Source organism: Uranotaenia lowii, chromosome 2 (genome assembly GCF_029784155.1).
Source record: "Uranotaenia lowii strain MFRU-FL chromosome 2, ASM2978415v1, whole genome shotgun sequence".
Taxonomy (NCBI): Eukaryota; Metazoa; Arthropoda; class Insecta; order Diptera; family Culicidae; genus Uranotaenia; species Uranotaenia lowii.
This window is the reverse complement of record NC_073692.1, coordinates 247,713,743-247,738,328: the sequence shown is the minus strand read 5'-3', so window position 1 is coordinate 247,738,328 and position 24,586 is coordinate 247,713,743. Positions and strand designations below refer to the sequence as shown.

The 24,586-nt window shown below is 35.7% G+C and overlaps 1 protein-coding gene across 8 annotated transcripts in view; it reads left to right on the top strand.

Moving 5' to 3' along the window:
• LOC129743714 (protein Wnt-2) overlaps window positions 1–24,586 on the top strand; it is a 52,069-nt gene that overhangs the window by 22,627 nt on the left and 4,856 nt on the right. For all 8 annotated transcript variants that reach the window (XM_055735835.1, XM_055735830.1, XM_055735833.1 and 5 more), the window contains 4 exons: window positions 10,324–10,478; window positions 10,543–10,605; window positions 21,998–22,137; window positions 22,279–22,413. In XM_055735835.1, the coding sequence (XP_055591810.1) occupies window positions 10,324–10,478; window positions 10,543–10,605; window positions 21,998–22,137; window positions 22,279–22,413 (493 nt within the window). The remainder of the gene's footprint in view (window positions 1–10,323; window positions 10,479–10,542; window positions 10,606–21,997; window positions 22,138–22,278; window positions 22,414–24,586) is intronic.

Here is a 24,586-nt window from a genome sequence, read left to right as displayed (position 1 = left end):
CAGATAGTTCGGTGCGTTTTCTGCGACACAAAGTTGCGAAAATCCGGGGAAAAACCCCGGAGAATCAGCCGAAACGACCTCATCGTCTTCGTCGCCAATCAGATCATCCACATCGGTGCCGCTACTGTCGCCGATCTTTTGCGTCTTTATCCGATTGCTCGATTTAATCCAAATCTCACACGGACCCATCCGGTTCAGGTCTAGCTGTAACTGGTCCGGTTTGTTTTCCTTGAGTTGGTTGTTATCAGTAAAATCTGGAAAAGGGATGCAATCTGTAGTAGAAGCTTTATTCTTGGACTTACAAAAATTTTTTGAGGCTGGAATTTAGCAAAATTTTGCTTAAATTTGACCAGGTAGAAACTTTTTAACAAAATTATAGCAAAACAATTTTACTTAAATTTTAGTTCAATAGTGTCTGGAATAAATTTTTACTAATTTTTCATTGATAAAATATTGTTCACAGCAAAAAAAATCTAGGAAGTCGAAGTACTAGTATCTTTTTTAGTATCCAGTACTGCCCTACAAAGAAGGCCGAATCATTGAGTTGCTTGCCTGCCTATTTATTGGATTGCCCGCGAAAAATGGCCTGTTATCGTTCGGAGACGAAAGCTGAGAATGAGAAATGAAAAATTGTTTCAATTAATGCCTTTTTAATTAATTTAATTTTTCAAAACATTTTGTTACAGCTTTAACTAAAGTTTCGAAATTCTATAACATAATCAGGTATCATATGATCCAAAATCATGATTTCAGATTTAGATGAATAATTAATGTATAAGAACAAAACAATAATTTCAGGTCAAATTCAACATCATATTTAAAATAATCATTATGAATTAAATTCCATTCCATAGAAAAGACCTTCTGATTCATTCGCGTAACTTGTTCCAGTACACATCAAGAATCGAATATTTTGATGAATTTTAAAAAGCAAATATTCATTTTTGTCTTCAAAATACTTCAAATGGTAGCTAAAACTGTAAGCTCCTAGTTAACTGTTTTTAGCGTTTGTGACGTGAAAATAAAAGTGAGAAAAGCTCCATGAATTTGATTAGAAATGCCTTCAATCTACCGACAAAGTTGCTTGCCTACTATTTACCTTTTTCCTTTTTTTTTATAAATATATGCTCCATAATTTTTTTGCTACTCTTATTGAAAAACAACTCAGCTAGATTAAAATGGAAAGGTGCTTGTATTGTATAAAAATATGCAAGAGATCTTTTTTTTTCTCTAAAACAAACTGAATGATTTTCGAGATATTTTATATGAAAAATTACGGAAACTGATAATGGAAAATTTTGGTATAAAGAATTTCCAAAAGATTGTTAAAATAATGATTTAAAATTCAGAATGAAAAACAATTAAAAACTATTAAAAGCATTCCACATACCGCATTGCACTTGCGTTTGGCCTTGACAATACTGTGGCGGGGAGCCAAAGACCACCGACCAGCTGATTTGCCATTTCTTCGTTATACCTTCTTCCGCCGATGGCTAGCTATTCCGGTTTCAATGCTTGAATTTTCCGTAGAAATGAAGTTGTCAAGCTACATATATGTCGTGGTATTGCATCGGTTGGTGCAAAAGTTCTTGTTGTAGTCTTTTCTTTCAAATCAATTCAATTTTCTTTGAAAAAAAAACGGAAGAGAAACGGATTTTGATCCTATGAAATTGCAAGTTTGACGTCAATTACCAAATACTTAGTAGCAGGTGCCTCCGCGGAACCTTTTTCCTCGACAGTGATGTTGCTGGGCAAATAATTTCAATGCCGATCGATTTGAATGGTCTTTTCACTAGCAGCTTGGCACTTCGGGCCAGGTTCGGATTGGGAAGGAGTGGTTTCAAAAAAATCAGCAGCTGTTCTGCGAAGTCAGTTTCCCTTCGCCTGTGGTGTTACCTTTTCTCTAGGCTGAAATGAATTTTTTTTTTTCGAATTATAGGAAATGTTTAATACAGTTCAAATTACACCTCCTTACCTCACTTTTCTACTCCAAAGGCGACCGGCCTGCCAGACTGTAGAACCATTTGAGTTTGGAGGAGTTCCCGAACATTTACCGTCCTCCTCCTGTTTTTCGAAAGTTTCTTTCGATCGGATTCTAGCTTCCTTCTGGGAGCAATCATTTTAATTCCACTTGACACCATGCCAGCTGTGTTGAGGGCCTTTGTCTCGGGCGGACAAGTAAATTGTTTGCAGGAACACAAAAAAAGAAAAGATTGAGATCTGCTCTAGAATGATCAGCCCGGAAACAGATAACAGAGTCACCTTGGCACACAGATCAACAATCCTTGTTGACGGCAAGTCCTCGACCAAGTTGATCGATGATATTATGTCTCCTTTCCTGATTGCAGAAGAACGGAAGCGAAATAAACATTAATATTTACTTTTTTCACTTCGACCCGAACGAACGAATCACAGCCGAAAAAAACTGACAAAACAGCCGCCTGCAACCGCGGTTTCAGAACAGACTAATAGTTTGAGTCCATGCTACTGGAAATGCTAAAATGTGTAGCAAGTGGGAATTTTTTACTTAAATTGAGCTTAATTTTCGAAAAGATGGGAAAGTGCTAACTCCAAAGCAAAAAATTTTTTTGGCAAACGGAAAGTAACCGAGTGTTTTTGCTAAGTTGAGGCCGAGAAATTTTGTGTGAGCCACAATCACTCGAATTTTAAAGTCCTAAAATTCAAACCAGCCTGTAAATAATGTCCTCACTTGAAAATAATGCTTCCACCTGTAAAGCTACAGAACATGTCCTGCTCCTTTTTGTTACAGGACATTTGCTGTAATATCAAATGATTTATCATTTACTATTCAAACAATCAATTGAAAATTATGTGATTTCGAAATTACTGGTTGAATTATTTTAAAGGTAACCATTTTCAATGACACGTAATTGTCCATATTTTTTTCTGTGTGGGTGGGAGAAAGAAAATTCTAAGCAAAGAGCGCCCTGTGTTTCAGTCATACACCTCAGAGTAAAGAAGAAAAAAATATTTAGACTCCCACCACACAACGTTGAAAAAATAACAACAATTTCTCCCCCGCTACCATGCCCCCTGTTGTTAACTGTTTTGGATTCTTTTTTCTTGCAAAAGGTACACACAAAACTTTCGGGGCTCCACTTAGCAAAATTTCGCTGTTACTTTCCGTTAGCAAAAATATTTTTTTACTATTGAGTTAGCAAAAAGCTAGATTTACTTGATTTTAGTAATAAAAACGGTCATTTTACTTGATTTTAGCAAAACAAAGGTTTTTCAGCCGCTTTGTTCACAGACACCAGCCGCCGCGCCAGTTGGGAGAAAAATAAAATGCTGTCGCGATGAAGTGCGGTTCCGGATGTTCGTTGCCTGTGGTTCTTGTGGTGGCCAACTCCACGACTAAATAGTAGCTGAATCGACACCGGATTCTTACAGGTAAGGTCCGATCTTAAAGTGTTAAGATAATCCAATTTTTTAATTTCTAAATTGTGTGTTTGTTTTTTTTTTCTTCCAGGTTCAAACTGGAACATAAAACCCGCAACAGTTCGGCAATGAAGAAGGACCTGGAATTTCAACAAGCTGCATCCGGCAAACATCCCGGTGCTTCCTTTGACGAAGGTGGAATGGCATTTCGCTCGCCAGTAGGTGCGTTCCCAGGCTCAGAACTTCCGTTTCACGAAAAGTAACGTGTAAAAAAATATTCAAAAATATGAAAAATAAATTATAAGTGAATGAAATTTGTGTATTCCATTCAATATTCAAACATTCCCCTGATTCTCCAGAGAAAAAATAAAGAAACAAGAAATTACGGATCCGGGCAATCTTTTTCTCCGGTTTTTGCAAGAAATTTTAGTAAAAACTGCGGCGGCTAACTTTTTTCTAGTTTGCTAAAATTTTAGTAAAAAAATATTGCTAAATTGATTGCTAAGTTTCTAGCTGGTCAAATTTGAGCAAAATTTTGCTAAATTCCGGCCTCGAAAATTTTGTGTGTAGCTCAAGGCGGGTAAAGCTTCAGGTGTGTTCTTATACCAATGCACGGAATCGTCCATCTTGTGACAGGCAATCGTAATCGTAGGCATGGTAGACGAACAATTCGCTGTCAAAAAACGCTCCGTCTCCACCCCCCACCAATGAGAAACTTTTGGTACCCCTTGCCTACTTTTCCTCAATATGCACCCACCCTACTGACCCACCCTGGTGTAGCTTTCGAAGAAGAGGTGCCAGGTGGTTTCGTCAAAAAATCAGGACACAACGAAAAACAAAAAACAGGATTTTTCAGGACACCAGTAGATTGGTGGAAATGAAGTGCAAACATAGATTGCATAAATTAAGGCGATTTAGCGGTGCAGTAAACGCCTTAATTTATGCAACAGAAGAGATAAGTAGTTAGGTGGCTTGTAGTTTATACCGAAAAACATCGTTCAAATATCATCTGAACCGAAGATTACCATTAGTTTAAGAACTGTTGAACTGTTTTTATTACATAATCAATTGCAATTTAGATCAGGACGGCTTCTCCAAAATCAGTACACCTCTGGGACCTTTGATTCGGAATGAAGCATCTTTTCTCGTGAACGTACCAAGAATAAACTGAGTTTGCTCTCAGATTTCTCCTCAACACAATGCGCAACAGATTTTTCCGGAGAAGAGAATTCTCTTCATCAGCGGATGTGAATGTTCTCGCCCACTCTTATGTGTTGACAATCTCACTATTGATTTCAGTGCGATTTATCTATCCGCAAAGCAGATAGCGAAGGAAAGACAGCGAAGCAAAGACAAAACTGAATGTCTTTGTTTTAAGTAAGATTTTTTTCTACCGTGAAATCCAGGATAGAGGTAAACATGTTCATCGGACCCCCTAATGTTTATACATCGTCAGAAAGATGTATTCTTGACAATTCGGTCAAAACTTGTGCTTCATGAAACTTTCCAGAAGCAAGAAAATAGAATAAAAATGATTAATAGATCATCGAATACATTTAAGTGAATATTGTTGTGAAGTGCGCTGGGAAAATCCCGTGAATATTTTAAACACCGGAAATATGTCAGAAGAGGCTTCAAAAGTTTGGGTTGCCAAAATACCCAGTGCCAAAAAACCACCGGCCCTGCTCCTGCCAACTAAAGCCGCACGGATCCGTATCTGTGAAGTATGTATCCTCTAGATGAAAACTGATTTGGTGAGATCCAACCTTTTTACAGATATATACGTTTACATTGCATTTTATTTTTAAAAACATATATGAAGCGTTTGGCAGGGAACTCCACGCTTTATTCTTTCCCTCGTTCCGGTATCTTTTGCGGTATTTACCACATGGTTGGCCTGGCCGTAGTAATCTCTGCAATGCACTTATAAATGTAACAGAGATTACGTTGAAAAGAAAAATGAAGGACGCAAGTCTCTCATTTTCCAGGATGCTTACATGTTTTGGCTATGTTGGTAAAAGAAGAAGAAGAAGAAGAAGAAGAAGAAAGATGTATTCTTGACAATTCCAAAATCAAAAAAGCACTCAAATACTGCAAAGCTGTCAGAAATAGTAAGAAATTTAAAAAAAAAGTTTTTTGTGACTTTTTTCATTCGGAACCTACTACAGACAAGCTGGTAAAACAAATTCACTTTATTTTGAATTATTAAGAAACAAGAATAAATAGGCTTCGAAATGAATCTAATGTCATCAAAATCGGCAAACATTTGCGGCCACGGGATTAAGAACAAACTTCAAGTCAAATTTTCTCGAAACGGATATTTTGCGAACAGCTTTGGATGGTTTAAATGATGAAATAGAAAACAAGCCCCAAAATATTTAGTTTTATAAATTTAATGTTTTAAACCACTGTTAAATAATTAAATAATACAGAATGGTCTCACCAAATCAAAGGGAAACGATGATTACGGATGATGCAGGACGCAGTCATAGCTTCAACTGTGATAAAAGTTTCTGGGAACGTGGCTTGACTGGATCAGGTGATGTTGTGGAAGCTGCCGGCTTCGCTTCTTCGGAGGAACCGAGGCTAAATAGTAGGACTTCTTTTGGGTTGGCCACTGCACAGGTCGGATCCATGTCTCAAACTTTAACCTCCATAAGCTTCCATCTTCAAATATTTCACAAATTAAAAAAAATCCTGTAAAGAAAAACTTGAGCGTTTTCTTTGCCCACAGCCAACCAAGTCCTACAAAAAATTCTACTAGCTAAAATCATAAAAATTAACGTTTGAATGGATGAAATTAACAAACATGTGATTCAAAACAATCATATTTCAGCATTTAGAAACAAGATTAAAATGGTAAATCTCTGATTTGCATTTAGCCCAGACTGGTAACTGAATTATAAAAATATTTATTTAAATAAAATTGTTGATTGTCCGAAAAATTGGTATCGTAAACTGGCGAAACTTTGACCACCGGGATAACTTTGATCAACATGAATTTTTTGCAGATAATCATCATTTACTAATTCTGAAGTTGAAATATCTGAAAACTGTGTTCTACGTTTGCAAGCCTATAAATTGAGTTTCAAATACTCTAAATTTGGTTTGTAGTTGGAGATTTTTTTTATATTACTTAAGGGGGGGGGTAGGGTCTAACATTTTCAAAAAATCGATTTTTTTATTTTTTTATTTTCTTATTGTAAAACATTTCAAGAATGTTGTGTCAAATTTTCAAGTCAATTGAAGCAAAACTGTAGAAGTTATAGGCCTTTATCTCCTCCTATCTAATACTGCAAGAAAGCAAGAGCAGAAACTTCAAACGCGTTTTTCTCGAAAGCACATTTTTAAAGTCCGTGGACATCGTCATTTGAAAACTACTTATCCGATTCTTTTCAAATTTGGAATACATTTTCTATATATAAAATACCAGGCCCCAACGTTTTTATTTTTTGATTTTTTTATTTTGGGGAGATTTTACAGGTGAAAAATTGCGGATTTTTAAGTGAAAAATCGTAGTTTTTACTTCAAACAGCCACAAAAATTTCATAAAAATATTTTTAAGTTAAATAAAAACGTTGGGGTCCAGAAAAACATCTATTAAAAATATTTTGCTCTGATTTTTTGACTTCAGATGATTCTGTGCTGAGATACAGTGTCCACCGCAAATCCTGTTTTCTAAAAGGCATCCTCGAAAATGCTCCGTCACCGGCTCATTTTTCAATATTTTTCTACGAAAAAATTACTAAATGTTCTTTTAACAATGCTTTGTATAATGCAAAAAATTTGAATACATTTATTTGAACGATAGCTCCAGAAAAAAATCGTGAAAATGGTGTTTTTTTATACCCGTTAGACCCTACCCCCCCCTTAAAATTTAGTTTCAAAGTTTTAAAATATCTGTCTTTCTGAAGACTCACAAAAAACACCTCTCCTGATAAAATGATAGCATTTGCAAGCAAATGGGTTGTTTTATATGAAAGTTTGACTTTTTTCCTTTGTATAGGTATAGTTTTAGAGATAGTTTTCAATTGAGTCAAAATGAGGAATTGCATGATGGTAAAATTTCATTTGTTTCTGAGGCCAAAAAATATTGAGAAATGTTTATAATTTTTGCGTCAAATGTATGGAGTAACATTGTCCATCTTTTGAATATATTTGCTTTTGAAAGAAAACGTTGAAAAAATCAATTGAGGCCAAACAAACATTACCATAATTGATGTTTTAAACCTTCTGTGCTCATTGGCATCAAAGCAATAATTTTGAAGATATTGAGATACGTTAAAACCATAGTGATCAAATTTACCTCGAAACATGAAATCTGGGTTTGAAACAAACATAACAGTTATAGCCACTAATGTTGTTTGAATATTCTGCTATCAATGATCATGCTTTGTACTTCTTACCTCAGTGTTACCTCAGTAACCCCCTACCAAAATATTCGAAAATGAATTTAAAAGGTGATCAATGTTCCCCCAGTATACGGTACATCTATTGCTGGATCTTTTTAATTTTCTATGAGAATCTAAAATTTTTAAGAACTATCTCACGATATGAGAAACTATGTCATCATCATTTTGTTATCAATAAATGATAAATTTATTACATTATATTGAAATAAAAATTGAATAAGTGGTGTGGTATACAAATGTTGCATCTAATCCTGGTGCCCCGTTTGACGGTATTGTTAAAAGTCATCAAACGTGAAAATACTAAGAAGTGAATGATAATGCTCCTACGATTCATTTTTTTGATAAATGCCTATTTCAAAGAATTCCAGTATTCCAAAAGCATTTCAAGAGGTTTAACGTGATTTTCCTCTAGCACTCGCGAATTTGACATTTGAGCTGTACCCTAGAAACACACAAAAATCTGATTTGCTTTATTATTTTATAAATGATATATACAGTAGAACCCCGCTCATCCGAACTCCGGTTATCCGAGCTTCCGCGTTATCCGAGCCATCATTTTCTTACCAAATCCATGTAAAGTTGTGTTTTTCTTTTAAGCCAAGTATTTATTTTTAAAACAATCACCGTAAAATTATTTTAGGAAATTGTATTATAGGGTATATATGTACATAAGGGAGATTTAATATTCTTCGAAAAAAATATTTAAGAATTAAAAGATAATAGACCGATTGTACATTATAATTTGTTTTATCTGTATATTTCTTTTTTAAGTCGCCTATTTAGATTCAGTTCAAGATTTGTGAAAATTTAAGGCTAAAATGGATTTGAGCCATTGAGTTGTGCCATTTTTGTGTCCCTAGGTGTCTAGTTTAACTTTCCAGTGAAAGTTTTTGTTGTTTTGTCGATTTTATGTTTGTCTTAATTTTACAGCAGATTCAAAACCGTTGCGACAGTTTCACTATAACTTCAGTTTCCCAAATCAGGAAACAGTTGTTCAAAATTTGCTAAACGAAATTGAGTCCTCAAGGTTTTGTTTCTGAGATACTGTTTTTTTGGATCAGGTCTGTGTACATGGTACATTGAACCTACTTTTATTACAAACTCTTGAATAATTTAAATAAAAAAAAATAAAAATTATACCAATATTCCATTGCTGAAATCCAAATCGAGAAGGCTCGATGTGAGCCTGTTTTCTCCCTTCGATGCAAGGGGAGAACAAGTATAAAACTCAGATAGACTCTCATACAGACCGTATTCATCCTGCTGTCAGCTGTATTACGCATACATAACGGCCATATTTTAGATTCGATCTTTCAGTCATATTATGAACATAAATATTTACATTTATTACTACTTGTATTAAACCTTTCAACAGTGCTACAAGCATTGTTTTTTTTTGGTCAGATCATTGCCTAGTAGTTTAATATACATATGTACATCATGGCCAACTGAGCGGGGCGGGATGCTGTTGCTGCATTGGCCAAGCCGATGCGACGAAGCTCGTGTATGCGATCGATGCGATCAGACAGCATGCCATGCCATCGTCATGAAGAAGCACCGGCGATTATCTTGCCGATTGTTTTTTCATGGCCCTCTTCACATGTGGGCTTGCGTGTTTTGATTTATGACAGGCTGTAGGAAGATATGCGGTACCCACATTTCGATATTCGGATCCCCGGTTCTGGTAGCGCCATCCGATCGCTTGATACGTTTCTCACCTTAGCCGATATAATATGGATTTTCGATATCGAGTTTCAATGTTCTATTTGGAGACATTTTTCTATCAATGATGCATGATCTTCCATTGTCACAATTTCCGGCACATGGAAAAAAAATTGTTGAGGCTAAGAAAAAAAAATTATAGCTGCTTCACGTCAAGTCTTCTGGCGCAGTTAACTTACATATAATAAGCTTACGGTTGAAATCCTTAGTTTTTAAATTACTCTAATCTGCTTTCTCTTCAAGTTTCCTTTTTTTATGAACATTACTTTTGTTTATTTTGTTCCCCGACAATCAGTGTATTCCAAATTCAAATATTTTTTGTATTCATCGAAATCAATGCCAAATTTTTTTACCTTTACCTTTTTAGACATAGTTTTTTTAGCCTCTGTTAACTCAGAATGACTGTTGATTTAAACTGGCACAAAACTGTCTCACTGAGTAGGTAAAACGCCATCATCTTTAAAAGGTGTCGCTCGGCATTTAAAACATCTTCTTGAGATAAACTTTGGATACATAGACAAAAATGGTTTCCAATGTCCTGAGAAAGAAGATTGCAAGTTTCCAACAATTCAATAGAAGTTTTCGGTTCATCAAAACTACAAATGAATGCAATTTATATAATAGCTAAAATCAAGTAAATTTCATTGCAGTTTCAATCATCCATTGACTGATGCGTTTGAACATTGCTCAATAAATTTCCTCTTACATTCTGCATCCGTATCTTATAGTAATGTAGCTATTCGTAAGTCATCTGTCGAAAAACTGATAGTTGCCTTCTTTTTATTTTCAGAAAAACTGAATCATTCTCGCCGTCAGTTTTGTGTTCGCGAATACCGGGCCTCTCTCCATACCAAAGGCAACTTTGCGTAGATGCACCGGATGCTGTTGTGTCACTGAGCGCTGGTCAACATCTGGGGGCCCAAGAGTGTCAAAAGCAATTCAAAGGTGAAGTGAAACTTGAAGTTTAAGTCAACGATTCAAATATAAATATAAGTTTCGTTACTACTAGACCACCGCTGGAATTGTACTCAAGTTTGGCAGCGAGATATGTTCGGACACATCGTTATTGTTGGTAAGTTAACCTAATTGAATGTATGAATCTATCTGATTAAGTTAAGACTATAACTTGGTAGTAGGTTGATATACCCTATTTTCAAAACAATCATCTACACATTACTGAGAACGCTTTTTAACATACCAAATTCAACTCTAGTCCAACTTAAATGATCAGGAACCCCGTACAAATTGAAACTAATTAAAATGTTTCAATTACGTGAACGCGCACTCGAGCAGGGTCAAGTCTTTAAAAAAAATATCTGCTCAATTCGAGTAGGATGCTGTTCTGAATCAATGGGCTTAACCTGCGCTCAGGACAGGACGACCATTGAGACCATGTACTTTGGCGACAAAAACTCTCGGTACCTACCTATCGAAAGTGCATCCAGCTTCAAGTCACGCTCGGAGTGTTCCGAGTTATTTACGGGCCGTGAAGATAGCCATAACAAGCAAATTCCCCCTCGCAAAGTCACTGTCACGGATTAAAGCTGCATCATGGGCCGATTGGAAAAGCGAGTCGTTTTAATTGAATTAACACCCGGTGAACAAACATGGAGTAAAGTGTTAATTTTGCTGAAGCTAAGCAGCTATCTGGTTCTTGGTTTTGTTTTCAGCTTTTACGATAATGATCGTTGATCCTGGCGGCCTGAACCGGTCACGTTTCGTGTACCACTGTTTCTCGCTCCCATTAGTAGCGCTGGGTGAAGGTTTGTTTGTTTTTTTTTTTTAATGAAATAGGAAGACGTTTAATTTTTCATGTAATTTCCATCAATTGGTATTCATTATTTGATGCATATAGAATAATTTTATGTGATTTATGAACGTACACTTGAATTCGTGGTTGAGAAAAACAGAAACTTACATTTATAGATTGTTGTACAAAAACATAATATAAAATATGCAGTAGAAAGTAGAAAATAACAGCGTATTTGTCAAAACGAAAATTGCCTAAAATTTTGGGTTAAATAGGGTTTCATTTTCTATATGTTACTGCCTGTTACCGTAAAAAATACAAAAAAAAAATAAATTTATTCATCAAGTTGAATGTAAAATTTGGAGAATTCACATTTCAAACACGAAAACTGTGTGATTAACAGTAAAACTTGTTAAATGTCCCAAATTAAATAAATAATAATATTAAAGTAAAACTTGTCGCTTGATCAAGCAGACCGTCTAGAACTCACCTTACGGGAATAGCCTAAATCGCTCCGTCTTTCCCCAAATGCAGGCTATATGTTAGCAAACGAATTTGATATATCATAGCTTAACTTTCAGATGACGAGAAGAGCTTCAATCAACATGATTGCTCCTAAATTCATCATATCTTCAGAACGATAACTTTAACATTGATGTGGTGTATAATAACCAATATTGTGAAATTCGAACAAGGAGCTAGTTTAAAAAATTATATTAAAAAAATGTTTTTGAATCATGTACAAATGACTGCGAATTGTAGCACTACATTTGCTAATATTCCTGGTGCTGTTTTAAATGCTGATCTAGTCCCTGGAAAGTTGAACATTTATCATGGAAATGTTCAAAGTTTGTGCGCCCGTAACTTCAACAAACTGGATTAGCTACGCCTGGCCTTGGAAGAACCAAAAGTAGAGATTGCTTGTTTTACTGGATCTAAGCTTACCACAAAGGATAATGAGCGTAAGCTTATGTTTCAAGGATACTCGGTACATCGTAACGATCGATAGTTCAAGCGCAGGAATGGGATCATTGTTTATTCGAAAAAGCATCTTCTACACGCGAAACAAAAGTTTCAAACACAGTTATCTCGCGATTCTGTGGACAAGACTGATTGTCTGGCTCTGGAAATACAATTGAGATTTGATAGAATATTGTTGTTTGTTAACGAATGCTCTCCTTTTCTGGAGCTGAAACTTACTGATCTTGCTACATTGTATGAAAATATTTTCGTTATTCGAGACTTTAACACTGACCTTTTCCAACACAGTAGAAAGCGCGCACCCCTAGAAACTGTCCCAGAACTTTTCGATCCATAGGGGAGATTAAGGATACTTGACCCCTTTTTCTTATTTTCATCATAACTTTCTGAGAAAATATAGCAACTCGCCGTCTTTTGTATTTTTTGACAGCGTGTAATTTCAAGTCTATATGCTTCTAAAGTTTGATCGACTCATGAACTCGTAGATGAACTAGAAGCATTTTCGTGAGACTAAAAAAATTGTGTTATTTTTTAAGTTACATGAGACTTAATCCTTTACTAAAGGAGACTTGATCCCTAATTCAGGGTTCCCTGACCCTTGGTCAAAATCTAGTAAAATCCGAAGATAAAAGGTCCGTTGACTATTTTTTGCCGTATTAGTTCTCAATTCACAGTTTGTTAGTATCAGACAAAGAGAATTCTAAAAATTTGTCTTCTACCCTTAAGTCAATGCATACTTTGAGGCGCAATTTGCTAGTGTTGAGATAAATATACAGTATTTGTAGTCCTTTTTAACATATAATTACTGGATAAACATTTGGTATCAGACTGATATTAATAACTTCGTGCTTAGCAATGATCAACATTCATTCAGAAAAAAATCATCTTTTTGGACTCTAGGGATCAATTATACCCATAACATACATTTTGAAAAACTTCTCCCTGTTGCTTTGAAAATATGGCATTATGAAGTTCTTATGATACTCTAACGATTGACATATTGGAATAAATATTTTTGTTATAATTTTATCACGTGAGCAATATTCAAGAAACATCCAAGTTCAATAAATCGAAAAATAAAATCTTTAAAATTTGTTGAGATAAGAGAACTGTTGTTTTGTTCTGTTTGGCAATTTTTCTAGAACATTTGATATTTGTAAGACATTTCTGTTTGAAGATATAGCGAAGGAATCAAGTATTCCCAGGGATCAAGTATCCTTCTCTCCTACAGTTTACAAAGAACCTAAATTTTTTCACGAAAACGGATGTTCCCTGCTGGATCTTACCGATTATTTGTTAAAAAGGACTTAAAATACTGTATTTATCTTAAAACTAGAAAATTGCGCCTTAAAGTATGCAATAATTATAGGTTAGTAGACAAACTTTTAGAATTCTCTTTGTCTGACACTCACAAACTGTGAAATGAGAACTACTAAAATGGCAAAAATAGTCACAGGACCATTTATCTTAGGATTTTACTAGATTTTTGCCTAGAGTCAGGGTTAGGGAGTGGGAGTTAGGGATCAAGTCTCCTTCAGTAAAGGATCAAGTCTCCCGGTACTTAGAAAATATCGCAATTTTTTTAGTCTCACGAAAATGCTTCTAGTTCATCTACGAGTTCATGTATCGTTCCAACGTTTGGAGCATAGAAACTTGAAATTTCTTGAAGGCGGCAAGCTGCTAAATTTTCCAAAATGATTTGATGAAAATAAGAAAAGGGGATTAACTTGATACTTGATTTTGGAACAGTTTCTAGGAGTGTGCGTTTTCTACTGTGTGGGAAAAGGTCAGTTTGGATCGTTTTTTGACAAGTCAACGCAAAAAAGTTCTTCGCTTTGGACAAGTTAGTTTTCCCTCTGTATAGCAACGTGACAAAATTTTCGCTTCATTAGATTTCAACTTAGTACAAACTCGAGTAGTGAACGTTTTTTGTGAATATCCGAATCCTGATACAAGTGGCATCGAAAACGCCTTACGGTCACTTAACTAGGAAATTGAATTTTGTTGTGAATTTTGTTAACAGAAATTTATGCTTAATTTGTGAAAACTTTGTGCCCTTACGATCTTCTTCCTCTTGAAAAAATGCAAATAACTGGTTCAACCACACACAGTGCAGTTCCCTAGCGCTTGGAAAATCGCAACTATTTCACCAATATTTCAATCGGGAAATGCGCCCAATGGTCTTAGTAAAGCACTCCATATTGACAAGCTCCTCTATGCTGACGATCTGAAGCTTTTTAGGAGGATTCAAAGTAGTATGGATTGTATTGCACTGCAAGCTGATATCGCTAGGCTTGAAAGCTGGTTTCGAATGAACGGGATGCAGGCTAATGGAAAAAATGAAATGTAGTGAATTTTACCTGGCCAAAAAATATTGTCCAATTTTACTGCCGCCAATCTGGAATGTATCTGGAAAACGTGAAGTCCATATAAGATCTCGGAGTAAAGATTGATAACACGATCACATTCGCTGAACATACTGCAATTACTTTCGCAAAGGGTTTTACTGGATAAGGATTTCTGCGTTGAAACATCGAGGCTTTTGACGACATCTATACGTTGAAAACTATTCAGTGCTCACCTGTTCTAAGCATAATGGAGTAGGCTCGCTGCTCAGATATGATCTTTCTTTGCAGAGCACACAGTGTTATCGCCTAGAACGAGTTCAACGTTGTTCTATAAGGTATGCTCTTCCACCAATAGAATGCAAACAGTTTTTGCGGAGAATTATTCACACAGAGTACTCTCGTAACTGGCGTTCCGCAAGGTTCCATTCTTTGGCCGATCATGGTCAGATTCATAACGATATTGATCTGATTAAGAAGTTTCTTAAAGTCACGATGAATCCTAAAATTCAGCTACGAAAATATAGCTTGTCAGACCTTTTAAACTTTTTTTAGCGTCAGAGGTTAAGCACTTGCGCATGTTTTATCGAAGTACAGCTTCCCATAGTCATCGCGACTGCTCAGTACTACCTAAATACCAACATCAGATGAATGGCGGTTGAGACAATTGAAAGGGAAAAATAACCCGAAGACCACCCAACGCAGTCGAGCTTTCATTTGCGTATGGTAAACCAGCGTTAAGGAAGGGAGAGTGATGAGTATTAGTATGGCCTAGTTTATTGGATTTTACTCAGCTCCTCGAATATTTCAATGGCCTTGCAAATTTTTTAATGATTTTTTTCAGTGTTAATGTTGATCAACAGTTGATTCAGTGTTGTTTAGTTTCAAACTTTTTAAATCTTATCGAGAACCAACATAGCAGAATAGAAATGTCATGAGGATTATCCGGGTTACCCGATGCTAAAGGTCAGCGTTCATGTGTTTCCAATTGTAATTTCTGGCTAGTGCATGGAAAATGTACAATAAACTCGACGACAACATCGAAGACAATTTTTCCGTAATCGAACTTTCAACCTTCCTTTACGAAATCCTAAACCGGCGCGCTGGTTCTGTTCTGTTTCTTGCCGTCCAAGTTTTCTGTAACATTCTCTCGTTAAAGTTTAATTCATCATTCTATTCATTTGTGCGATACGCAGGACCTACCAGTAAATCTATAAAAAATGGTGGAATATAAATTATTCTCACCTCGCTTACTGCACTGCTACTAGGTAGGTACAAGACGCAGACCGGCGATTTGTTTCTCCTCCTTTTGGTCACACTTTAGCCGTCGGAGGTGCTGCACGCGAATTAATTTTTTTCCTTGCCTTTTCATTCAGTCCTATAATAACTTCCATCGATTGGTTTCAGATTTATAGTTGGCGTGCATCCAATAACTGCTGTTTAAAGTTTGATTTATTAGAAATCACCGAGGTTAGCGAAACCTGTGTTTATTAATGTCGTGACATTAAACATATTAATTTTGTTAAAAATAGATGGAAAATACTCATGAAATCCCGAAACGCAGTCGTTCGTTTCGATGCCTTTTATCGTTGGATTGATTTATTGAATAATCACATTGGTCACTAACAGCAGGTTTTTGCGCTCAACATCGCATAGGAATCATGACATTGAGTCAATATTCGATTACTCAACAAGTCCCAGTTAATTAATTTTTTTTTTGAGCTTTTTTTTTCAATGACAATTGTGAAAACGAGTCTATATTGGAAAATAATTTGATATTTTTAGTTGGGGACTTAGTAATATTGATGGTAATGAGAGAGTTCATTTACGCCCATGACGTTGAAGCCATCATCAGTGCAATCGAGAAACTGTAACTTCACAAATCTATAAAAAAAAACATTTTGATTGAAATTTTTAAATTTGCGTCGCAAGAATGAATGAAATTTTCTTTTAAATATCTCTGTTTGTTAAAATTTTACGATAGAAATTTTGTTATGTTCTTGTAATTTTTCAGATACCGTCAAATCATCCCAAGTAACCAAAAGTTCCATAAAACAGGCTCTTAGAAGCTTACTCAGCTTTGTTTAACGAATGAATAGCATTCTACTCAGCCTTAAATTTAAGTTCTTATCGATACTTTCAAAGTCCATAGTTGAAGCTGAGTAGAAGGCTACTCAGCCTCCACACGAGACCTCGAAAAATAAAAATTAATGAAAAAAGAACCCTATTTTTCCTTGCTTTGGATTGTTATACCTATTTATTCTAATTTAATGTTGCGCTTTAACTGTGAATGAGTTTTATACTTACTTGAAAAATTTGCATGCTTGAAGATTTGAACCTGAACCAACGAGGTGAGAACTGAACACGCTACCTCTGTACCATGGCCAATACTTAGATTGCTGTTATTTTAAACATCAATATAAAAGAAACTTGGAATTATCGCTTATTCAAAGCAGGCGATATTAAAAAATGTAAACATTCGTATCTATTCACCAGAGGATTTATAAAATTTTTCCAAAACAAACTAGGAGGAATCGAAATTAAACGTGAGTAATTTTATTTTTTAATTTTTTTTTGATTAATTTTCTAACTATCTGTTTCCAATTTTAGTTTAAAAATGGAGAGCACTTTCATGTGATTGCTCATCAAGGTTATTCCCAATCACGATAATCAAGATTTGCGGAACTGTTTCAAATATAGGAAAGGAATAGAGAAAGTTAGAGTCAAGTTCATCCTTTTGAAGACCTATTGCTAACAACTACGAAAAGCTACCGTCGATACTAGCCGGTAATAAATTTGCTATAGGTGCTGGAGGTTTTCCAGCTTCAGCTGTAATAATAACTTCGCAATGAAAATATAAAGGAAATCGGATTGTAACCGAGGAGATGTGTTTTTTTTTCAGTTTGTTAGATATGAATATTGTGAAAATAAAATAAAAGTGAAATATATGTTAGATTTATGCCATCTATCCATGTTGATTACAACAGTGGATTAATTTGAGAGTTTAATTCGTTGTTCGTATATTCGTAGCTCTGATATTTTGTTATTCACTCTTGGGCAAAATCTTAACGCTAACGTTTGCATTGAAGTTCTATAAAAGTTCCTCATGGAACAAAAAAGTTCGTATCAAGTTCTGCATTGAACCAAAAAGTTCGTAAGAAGTTCTGTATGGAACCAAAAAATTCATTTAAAGTTCGTAACGAAGCACGATAAGCCAAATTGAATACCGTCAACTGGGGCAACATGCAACAATTTTCAACTTCAATGGCTTCTAAAAAACTTATGTTCACAGTTAATCGTATCCTTTATGCATCAAAAGTTTTAAGGATGCTGGGGCATCAAATTGGCGTAGTTAAAAAAATTATTGGTTTCTTCAGTTATTTTTAATTTTCTAAAAACATACGATTTTCAAACTCCTTAGAAAATGGGGTAACTTGCAACAAACTTTGTATTTAATGATTAATCTTATGAACACGTACGAAAATTCATAGTTTTTAATATATTTGCGATGCCTTAAAGACCATTAAGCATGACAACACCAATTACAGTAGTTTTTGGGTCTGTAAAAACAAATTTTCACATTTTTCTGAAATTAAGGATGCTGCATACATTTAGGAGTTAAATAATACTACGAAAAATTCTACAAGCTGAAATCATAAAAATAAATGTTTGGATGAATTAAATTTAAATGTTTACAAACGCGTGATGCAAAACATTCATATTCCAGCACATGGAAACGAGATTTACAAGGTATTTCTTCGATTTGCATTTTGTTGCATTTAACCCCAGACACCTAACTGAATTTTAAAAATATTAATTTAAAAAAATTGGGTGATTGTTCGAAAAATATTTTTACACCAACAATGTTGGTATAACATGAGGAAACCTGTAAAGAGTTTGTAGGTAATTTTATCTAGCCGATCCGTCATACTGGGTAAAGTTTTTTTCGGCATCAAAAAATGTTAAAATTTGTACATTTATTGCTTGATTTTTCAAATTTTACATAAAAATAAAAAACTTAAGACAACTAGCTTAAGATGCGAGAAATTATGTCATCATCATTTTGTTATCATTAAAAGATAACATTATTACAATACATTAAATTAAAAATTGATTCAATGTAGTGTTATATAAATGTTGCATCGAACCCCGCTGTTGCATGATGCCCCGTTTGACGGTACTGGTTTTTTTAAGGTACTTGCAACGCACAAAAATATTCTATGCTACTTGTATAGACTTTTTATGTTCGTTCAGAATCCCAAAACAAGCACTTATTTTCATTTCTCTCGAGTACCTTTTATCCAGCCAAATGTGAACTTTTGATGCACAAAATTAAGTATCTATGCGACTTTTGGTTACTTGGGATGCAACAGCAAGGTTAGATTTGGTAAGGCAACATTTCTATACCGCAACACTTATTTAATTTTTACTATAATATAATGTAATAATGTTATCATTTAATGATAACAAAATGATGATGACATAGTTGCTCACAATGTGAAATAGTTTTTATTAAAGTTTTTGATTCTCATAGAAAATTTAAAAAAAGAGCAATAGATGTAAAAATTTTAACCTTTTCCATGCCGTAAAAAACTTCTCCCAAAATGACGGATTGGCTTAATGATATCACGTTGCTTTTGTTATTCTCTACCAACATGATGTAAAAATATTTCTAAGACAATCACAATTATTTTTTAGTAATTATTTTTTTGTAATAAAAATTTTTATGATGCAGTTATAAGTCAGGGCTAAAATGCTTAAAAATGCAAATCAAAAATTCACCTTTTAAATCTCCTCCTTATGCTGGAATTTGATTGTGTTGCATCACGCGTTTGTTTATTTCAAAATTTCATCGATCCAAATATCAATTTTTATGATTTCAGCTTGTAGAATTTTTTGTAGTATTTTTTACCTCTACATGTATGTATGGAGCACCTTCATGCTTTTTTTTTTTAAACGTTTTAACAGAAAAAATGTAAAATTTAATTGTAACGAAAACATAAATAACTGCAATTTGTGCTTTATGCGTTATGACATCTCAAATATATCAATAACTATAAATTTTCAAACGTTTCATTTGATTTTTCATTAGGAACCAAGTTTGTTGCAATATTCTTTAACTATTGAAATCTGAAAAGTCTTGGGTTGAATATTCCTACCTAACTGGATGGAAGTGTTTGATGTTAAGCTGACAAACCACATCAAACATGATAAGATACTATATTTCAAAAACAGTTTTTTAAGGACTGGCAAATGTTTTTTAGACAAATACTATTTTAGATTTGTGCGCTTTTTATTTGAGTTCGAGGCATTTAAGCAAAATGCTTTTGTGCATATAGATAACTGTTCGGTAAATTATTGCATACTTAAGGGCGCTTATTTATCGCGCTCACAGTTTCTTTTTACTTTAAGATGCCTTTATGGGACAGGATATTTAATGTTGTGAAAGTAATATTTCTTGTAAATACTTGTATAAGATGTAGAACACAAACTTCATAAACTGAAATAAAAAAAGACATTCAACAAAAAGAGTACCGTAAACTGGGGGAACTTTGATTACCGGGGTAACTTTGATCAACATGAAATTTGTGCAGATTATCACCAACTACGTCTGAAGTTAAAATATCTGTAAACTGTTTTCTACGTTTGAAAGCCTATAAATTGAGTTTCAAATAGGCTAAATTTGGTTTGTATTTTTAAAGTTTTAGAATATCTGTTTTTTCGAAGACCCACAAACTCTCACCGATAAAATGATAGCATTTAGAAGCAAATGAGTTGTTTCATATGAAAGTTTAAGTTTTTACTTTGTATAGGTATAGTTTTAGAGTTATTTTTATGGTCATTTAATGACAACTTTTGGACAGTGTTCCGAATATCACTCAATTTTCATGAGAGACACTGATACGTTTTCAACAGCGAAAGCAAAAACTAAATTGTCGGTTTGTTTATCTCCCAGCGGGGCAAAGATTGTGTTCGACAGCGCTGCTCCGAGAATCAAAGAAACAAAATTTGAAAGAGAGACGATCCTTCTCCAGTTGGAATTCTCAACTGATTGAGGAGCTACCTGATTTTCAGTTTCTTTTTTCGCTCAATAACTTTTCTTGATCACTCACTCACTCACTCATTCATTTACTGATCGATGATCGAATGCTGTCTGCCTAAAACATCTTGCTTTGTTGTTGCTGTTGTTGCGGAGGATCAAAATAGCCATTCAAACAGGCAGGCAGTATATATGTACATAAGTATCTGCGCTATGGCAGAAAGTAGGCAGGCAGTATGAACCGATGCAAAGCCGCATTGATTGAGTTTGAGTGAGTGAGTGAGTGGATTTTCGAATTGGATCTTGTATCAGTAAGTGTCTCAATCACTTCTGATACACCAGGTAGTGAGCCTGAGAGATCGACTTTGATGCGAATCCACTCTCGCTTTTGAATCTCGTTTACATTGACTTCGCATTGTCGTTCTGCCGACTCTCAGGGAACTACAGGCAGCAGCATTCGGCTTTGAATTTTTCCAACTAGAAACCTATCATGAGCGTTTCTTCCGAGTGATTATCGGAACTCTGCTTTTGGATATAAAAAAACACGGAAATTTTCTATGAGAAAGCCTGTATAGAACAAATGGCTAAAAACCCTATCAAATGGTTCATGGAAACCAAATTTTCCATGAAATAAGAACATAGGAACAGTGGGAGAACCTAGGGAATTGCAAAAAATATTGAGAAATGTTTATAATTTTTGCGTCAAATGTATGCAGTAACATTGTCCATCTATTGAAAAATATTTGCTTTTGAAAAAAAAAAGGTTGAAAAAATTAATTGAGGCCAAACAAACATTACCATAATTGATGTTTTAAGCCTTCTGTGATTTAAGTTACCCCGAAACATGAAATCTGATTTAAAAACAAACATTTAGTTATAGCCACTAATGTCGTTTGAATATTCTGCTATCAATGATCATGCTTTATACTCCTTACCTCAGTAAGTATTTTTCAAACATTTTAGTGTTACAAAAAAGCAACCCCTTCAAAAATATTCGAAAATGAATTAAAAACGTGGTCAACGTTCCCCCGGTTTACGGTACATTTCGTCAAATTTCACAAAAAAAATAGTACGCCAATATCTCGATCGAAGAAGAGAACGTGAACCCTGAAAAGAGATACCATACGTACTAGTGCTAGTTTTTTTTTCTGTTATGCTGTTGTTCTTATTTACCAAATCATTTGATATATGCTTTTGATCCCTACTGGCAATATTGAATTAAAATAAATCAAGATATCCAGCTCATGATGATTGATTAAATTTATTCGACATACATATAAGGAATTTTTCACTTTATCAAAGCCTTTCATCATTTTCATGTTGATTTTGTTTTATCTTCCATCCGAAGGATCAAGAGAGGCCGCCTTCACATACGGGATCACAAGTGCAGGAGCAGTTCATGCGATAACGGCTGCGTGCGCCAAGGGAAACATCACGATGTGTGGCTGTGATTCCAGACAGAAAATGCAATTTTCCACTGAAACTGATGCAAGTATCGATACCCACATGGCTCTACTGTTATTTTTTAATAAAGAATAAACGCACGTTGCCCGCCTCGAATCGAAGCATTTTCACGCCCGTACGTACAATTTAATTTGCCTCTTCTCATTTTGTTTTCGCCTTGTCCAGAACTGGAAATGGGGCGGATGCTCGGCTGATATCGGCTTCGGAATGCGCTTTGCCAAGAAATTCCTGGACGCACGGGAGATCGAGAATGACGATCGAAGTTTGATGAACTTACACAATAATCGGGTAGGACGAAAGGTGAGTGAAGCATTGAGTTTTTAAATTGATGATCATCGGGAAACGCCTTCCATGACAACGGATGTCCTTATCAAAAATCATGTTTTTCATGGTCTGATGAGCTCTTCATCTTGCATGATCGGGGGCACTAGTGTTAGAAAAAGTCAGTCATCGGCAGCGATAACTGAAAAGTTAGCTGCGCTGATGAAATAGCTAACTCAGTTAAAATTAGCGATCGATAATCGCAACCGCTAATTCTTGTTAAAAATTAGACTATCTCTTATTCAAAGTACTAATCACTAATCGCTAACTGAAACTTAGCACAAAAAAAAACAATATACAAACGTTAGAAAAGTGGTGCTATAAAATAGAAAAGAGACAGAAAAATAATTTGTTACCCCAAAGCTAGCGAATCTATTAAGATTAGATTCCCTTCTTTGCACCTACATCCTTCTTTGCTCTTAAAATGCGGAAAGTAGGAAATACACAATTCATTTATTTACCATTCAAGTTTCTAACTTTCGTCACACCATTATTTGCATAAAAAAGGACACTAATACAAAATCTCAACTGGTTTTAAAATTTGTGGCATCTCCAGTGGAGTAATTAAAGTGAATAAGAAAATATCACATATCCCAACTTTTCAAGTTAAACTAAAAAAAATTACTGTATCAGATGAACGTGAATTATATCACCTATTTTTAGCTAAAAAATCAAACACGGATAATTTATGAAAATATTCGAAGGAACCAAAAATAAGACATAAGGGCATAATCTTGAATTCAGAACCTGTATGAAGCATTTCTTACAAATATGTCAAATATACACTTTTTATACCCTAAAAAAAAGAATACTTTTGCTGTTGATACTTCCCGTTCGAAAAGAATTGTTCGCGATATTTATAACGAAAACTATAGTTTTTTAATCGGAATAAACTGTTATATTGTTTCCCCGGTGGATGCTTTGGTCGCATGCAGACTGAGAAGGTGGCCGCACGCGTCTGTTCCCCAGGTCAGGGGCGGCGTGCAACAACTACCGAGCGTCTGTTCTCCAGGTCAGGGGCGGCTCAAGCAGCGTCTGTCTCGCAGCGAGCGGCTGAATCTATGAAATGCGGCTCCCGCCAGCTAAGGCCAAGATGGCAGCCCCATCGCGGGATAGGGACTTTAGGCTAACAACCTACTGTTCCCGACTTGAAATTGTTACGGAATCCGAAAGAAATGACCGACCTGGAACTTTGGCGACGACTTTTAGCATGAAAACACGGACACGAATTGGAACTTGGAACGTTTTAACCCTTGCCCAACAAGGCAAACTGGAACAACTTGCTAGGGAGGCTAGCCGCCTCAAGCTTGAAATTCTGGGACTGAGCGAAGTCCGTTGGCCTAATACTGGAGAACACAAGACACAATCCGGGCAAGTCCTGCTTTACTCTGGCATACGAGGAGAACACGCTACTCGGGAACGAGGAGTTGGTTTCCTGTTAAGCCCGCAGGCCTACGCGGCCCTCATTAGATGGGAACCAATAAACGAAAGAATAATCGTAGCCAGATTCAGAACACGGGTTAGAAACCTTACAATGGTCCAGTGTTATGCGCCAACTGACGTTGCCGACTTGCAGGAGAAAGAGCAGTTTTACAGTCAACTGAACAGCGTGGTAGAGAAAATTCCGAAGGGTGACATTCAAATCCATTTGGGCGACTTCAACGCAAAGATTGGCTCCGACAATCAGGACCTTGAGCGCATCATGGGGCGCCATGGTCTAGGACAGATGAGCGAAAACGGAGAGCTGTTTGTAGAATTTTGTGGCAACAACAACATGGTGATCGGTGGATCGCTCTTCCCCCATCGACCAGCACATAAGGTCACTTGGGTATCCCGAGATGGCCGAACAGAAAATCAAATTGACCACATCTGCATCAGCCGAAAATGGAGAAGGAGCCTTCTTGATGTCCGCAACAAACGAAGCGCAGACATTGCATCTGACCATCACCTCGTCCTTGGCGAAATACGACTGAGAGTTGCGCGTGTCCAACGGCGCGAGGAGAAAGTCGGGTATCGATACGACGTCCGCCGGTTGGAGAATCCAGAGGTGAAAAGGGCATACGTTGAACAGCTAGAATCCCGAGCCTCGGAATTGCCAACAGACGGAACAGTCGAAGAACAGTGGTGTGGAATCAAGAATGCCTTTATCACG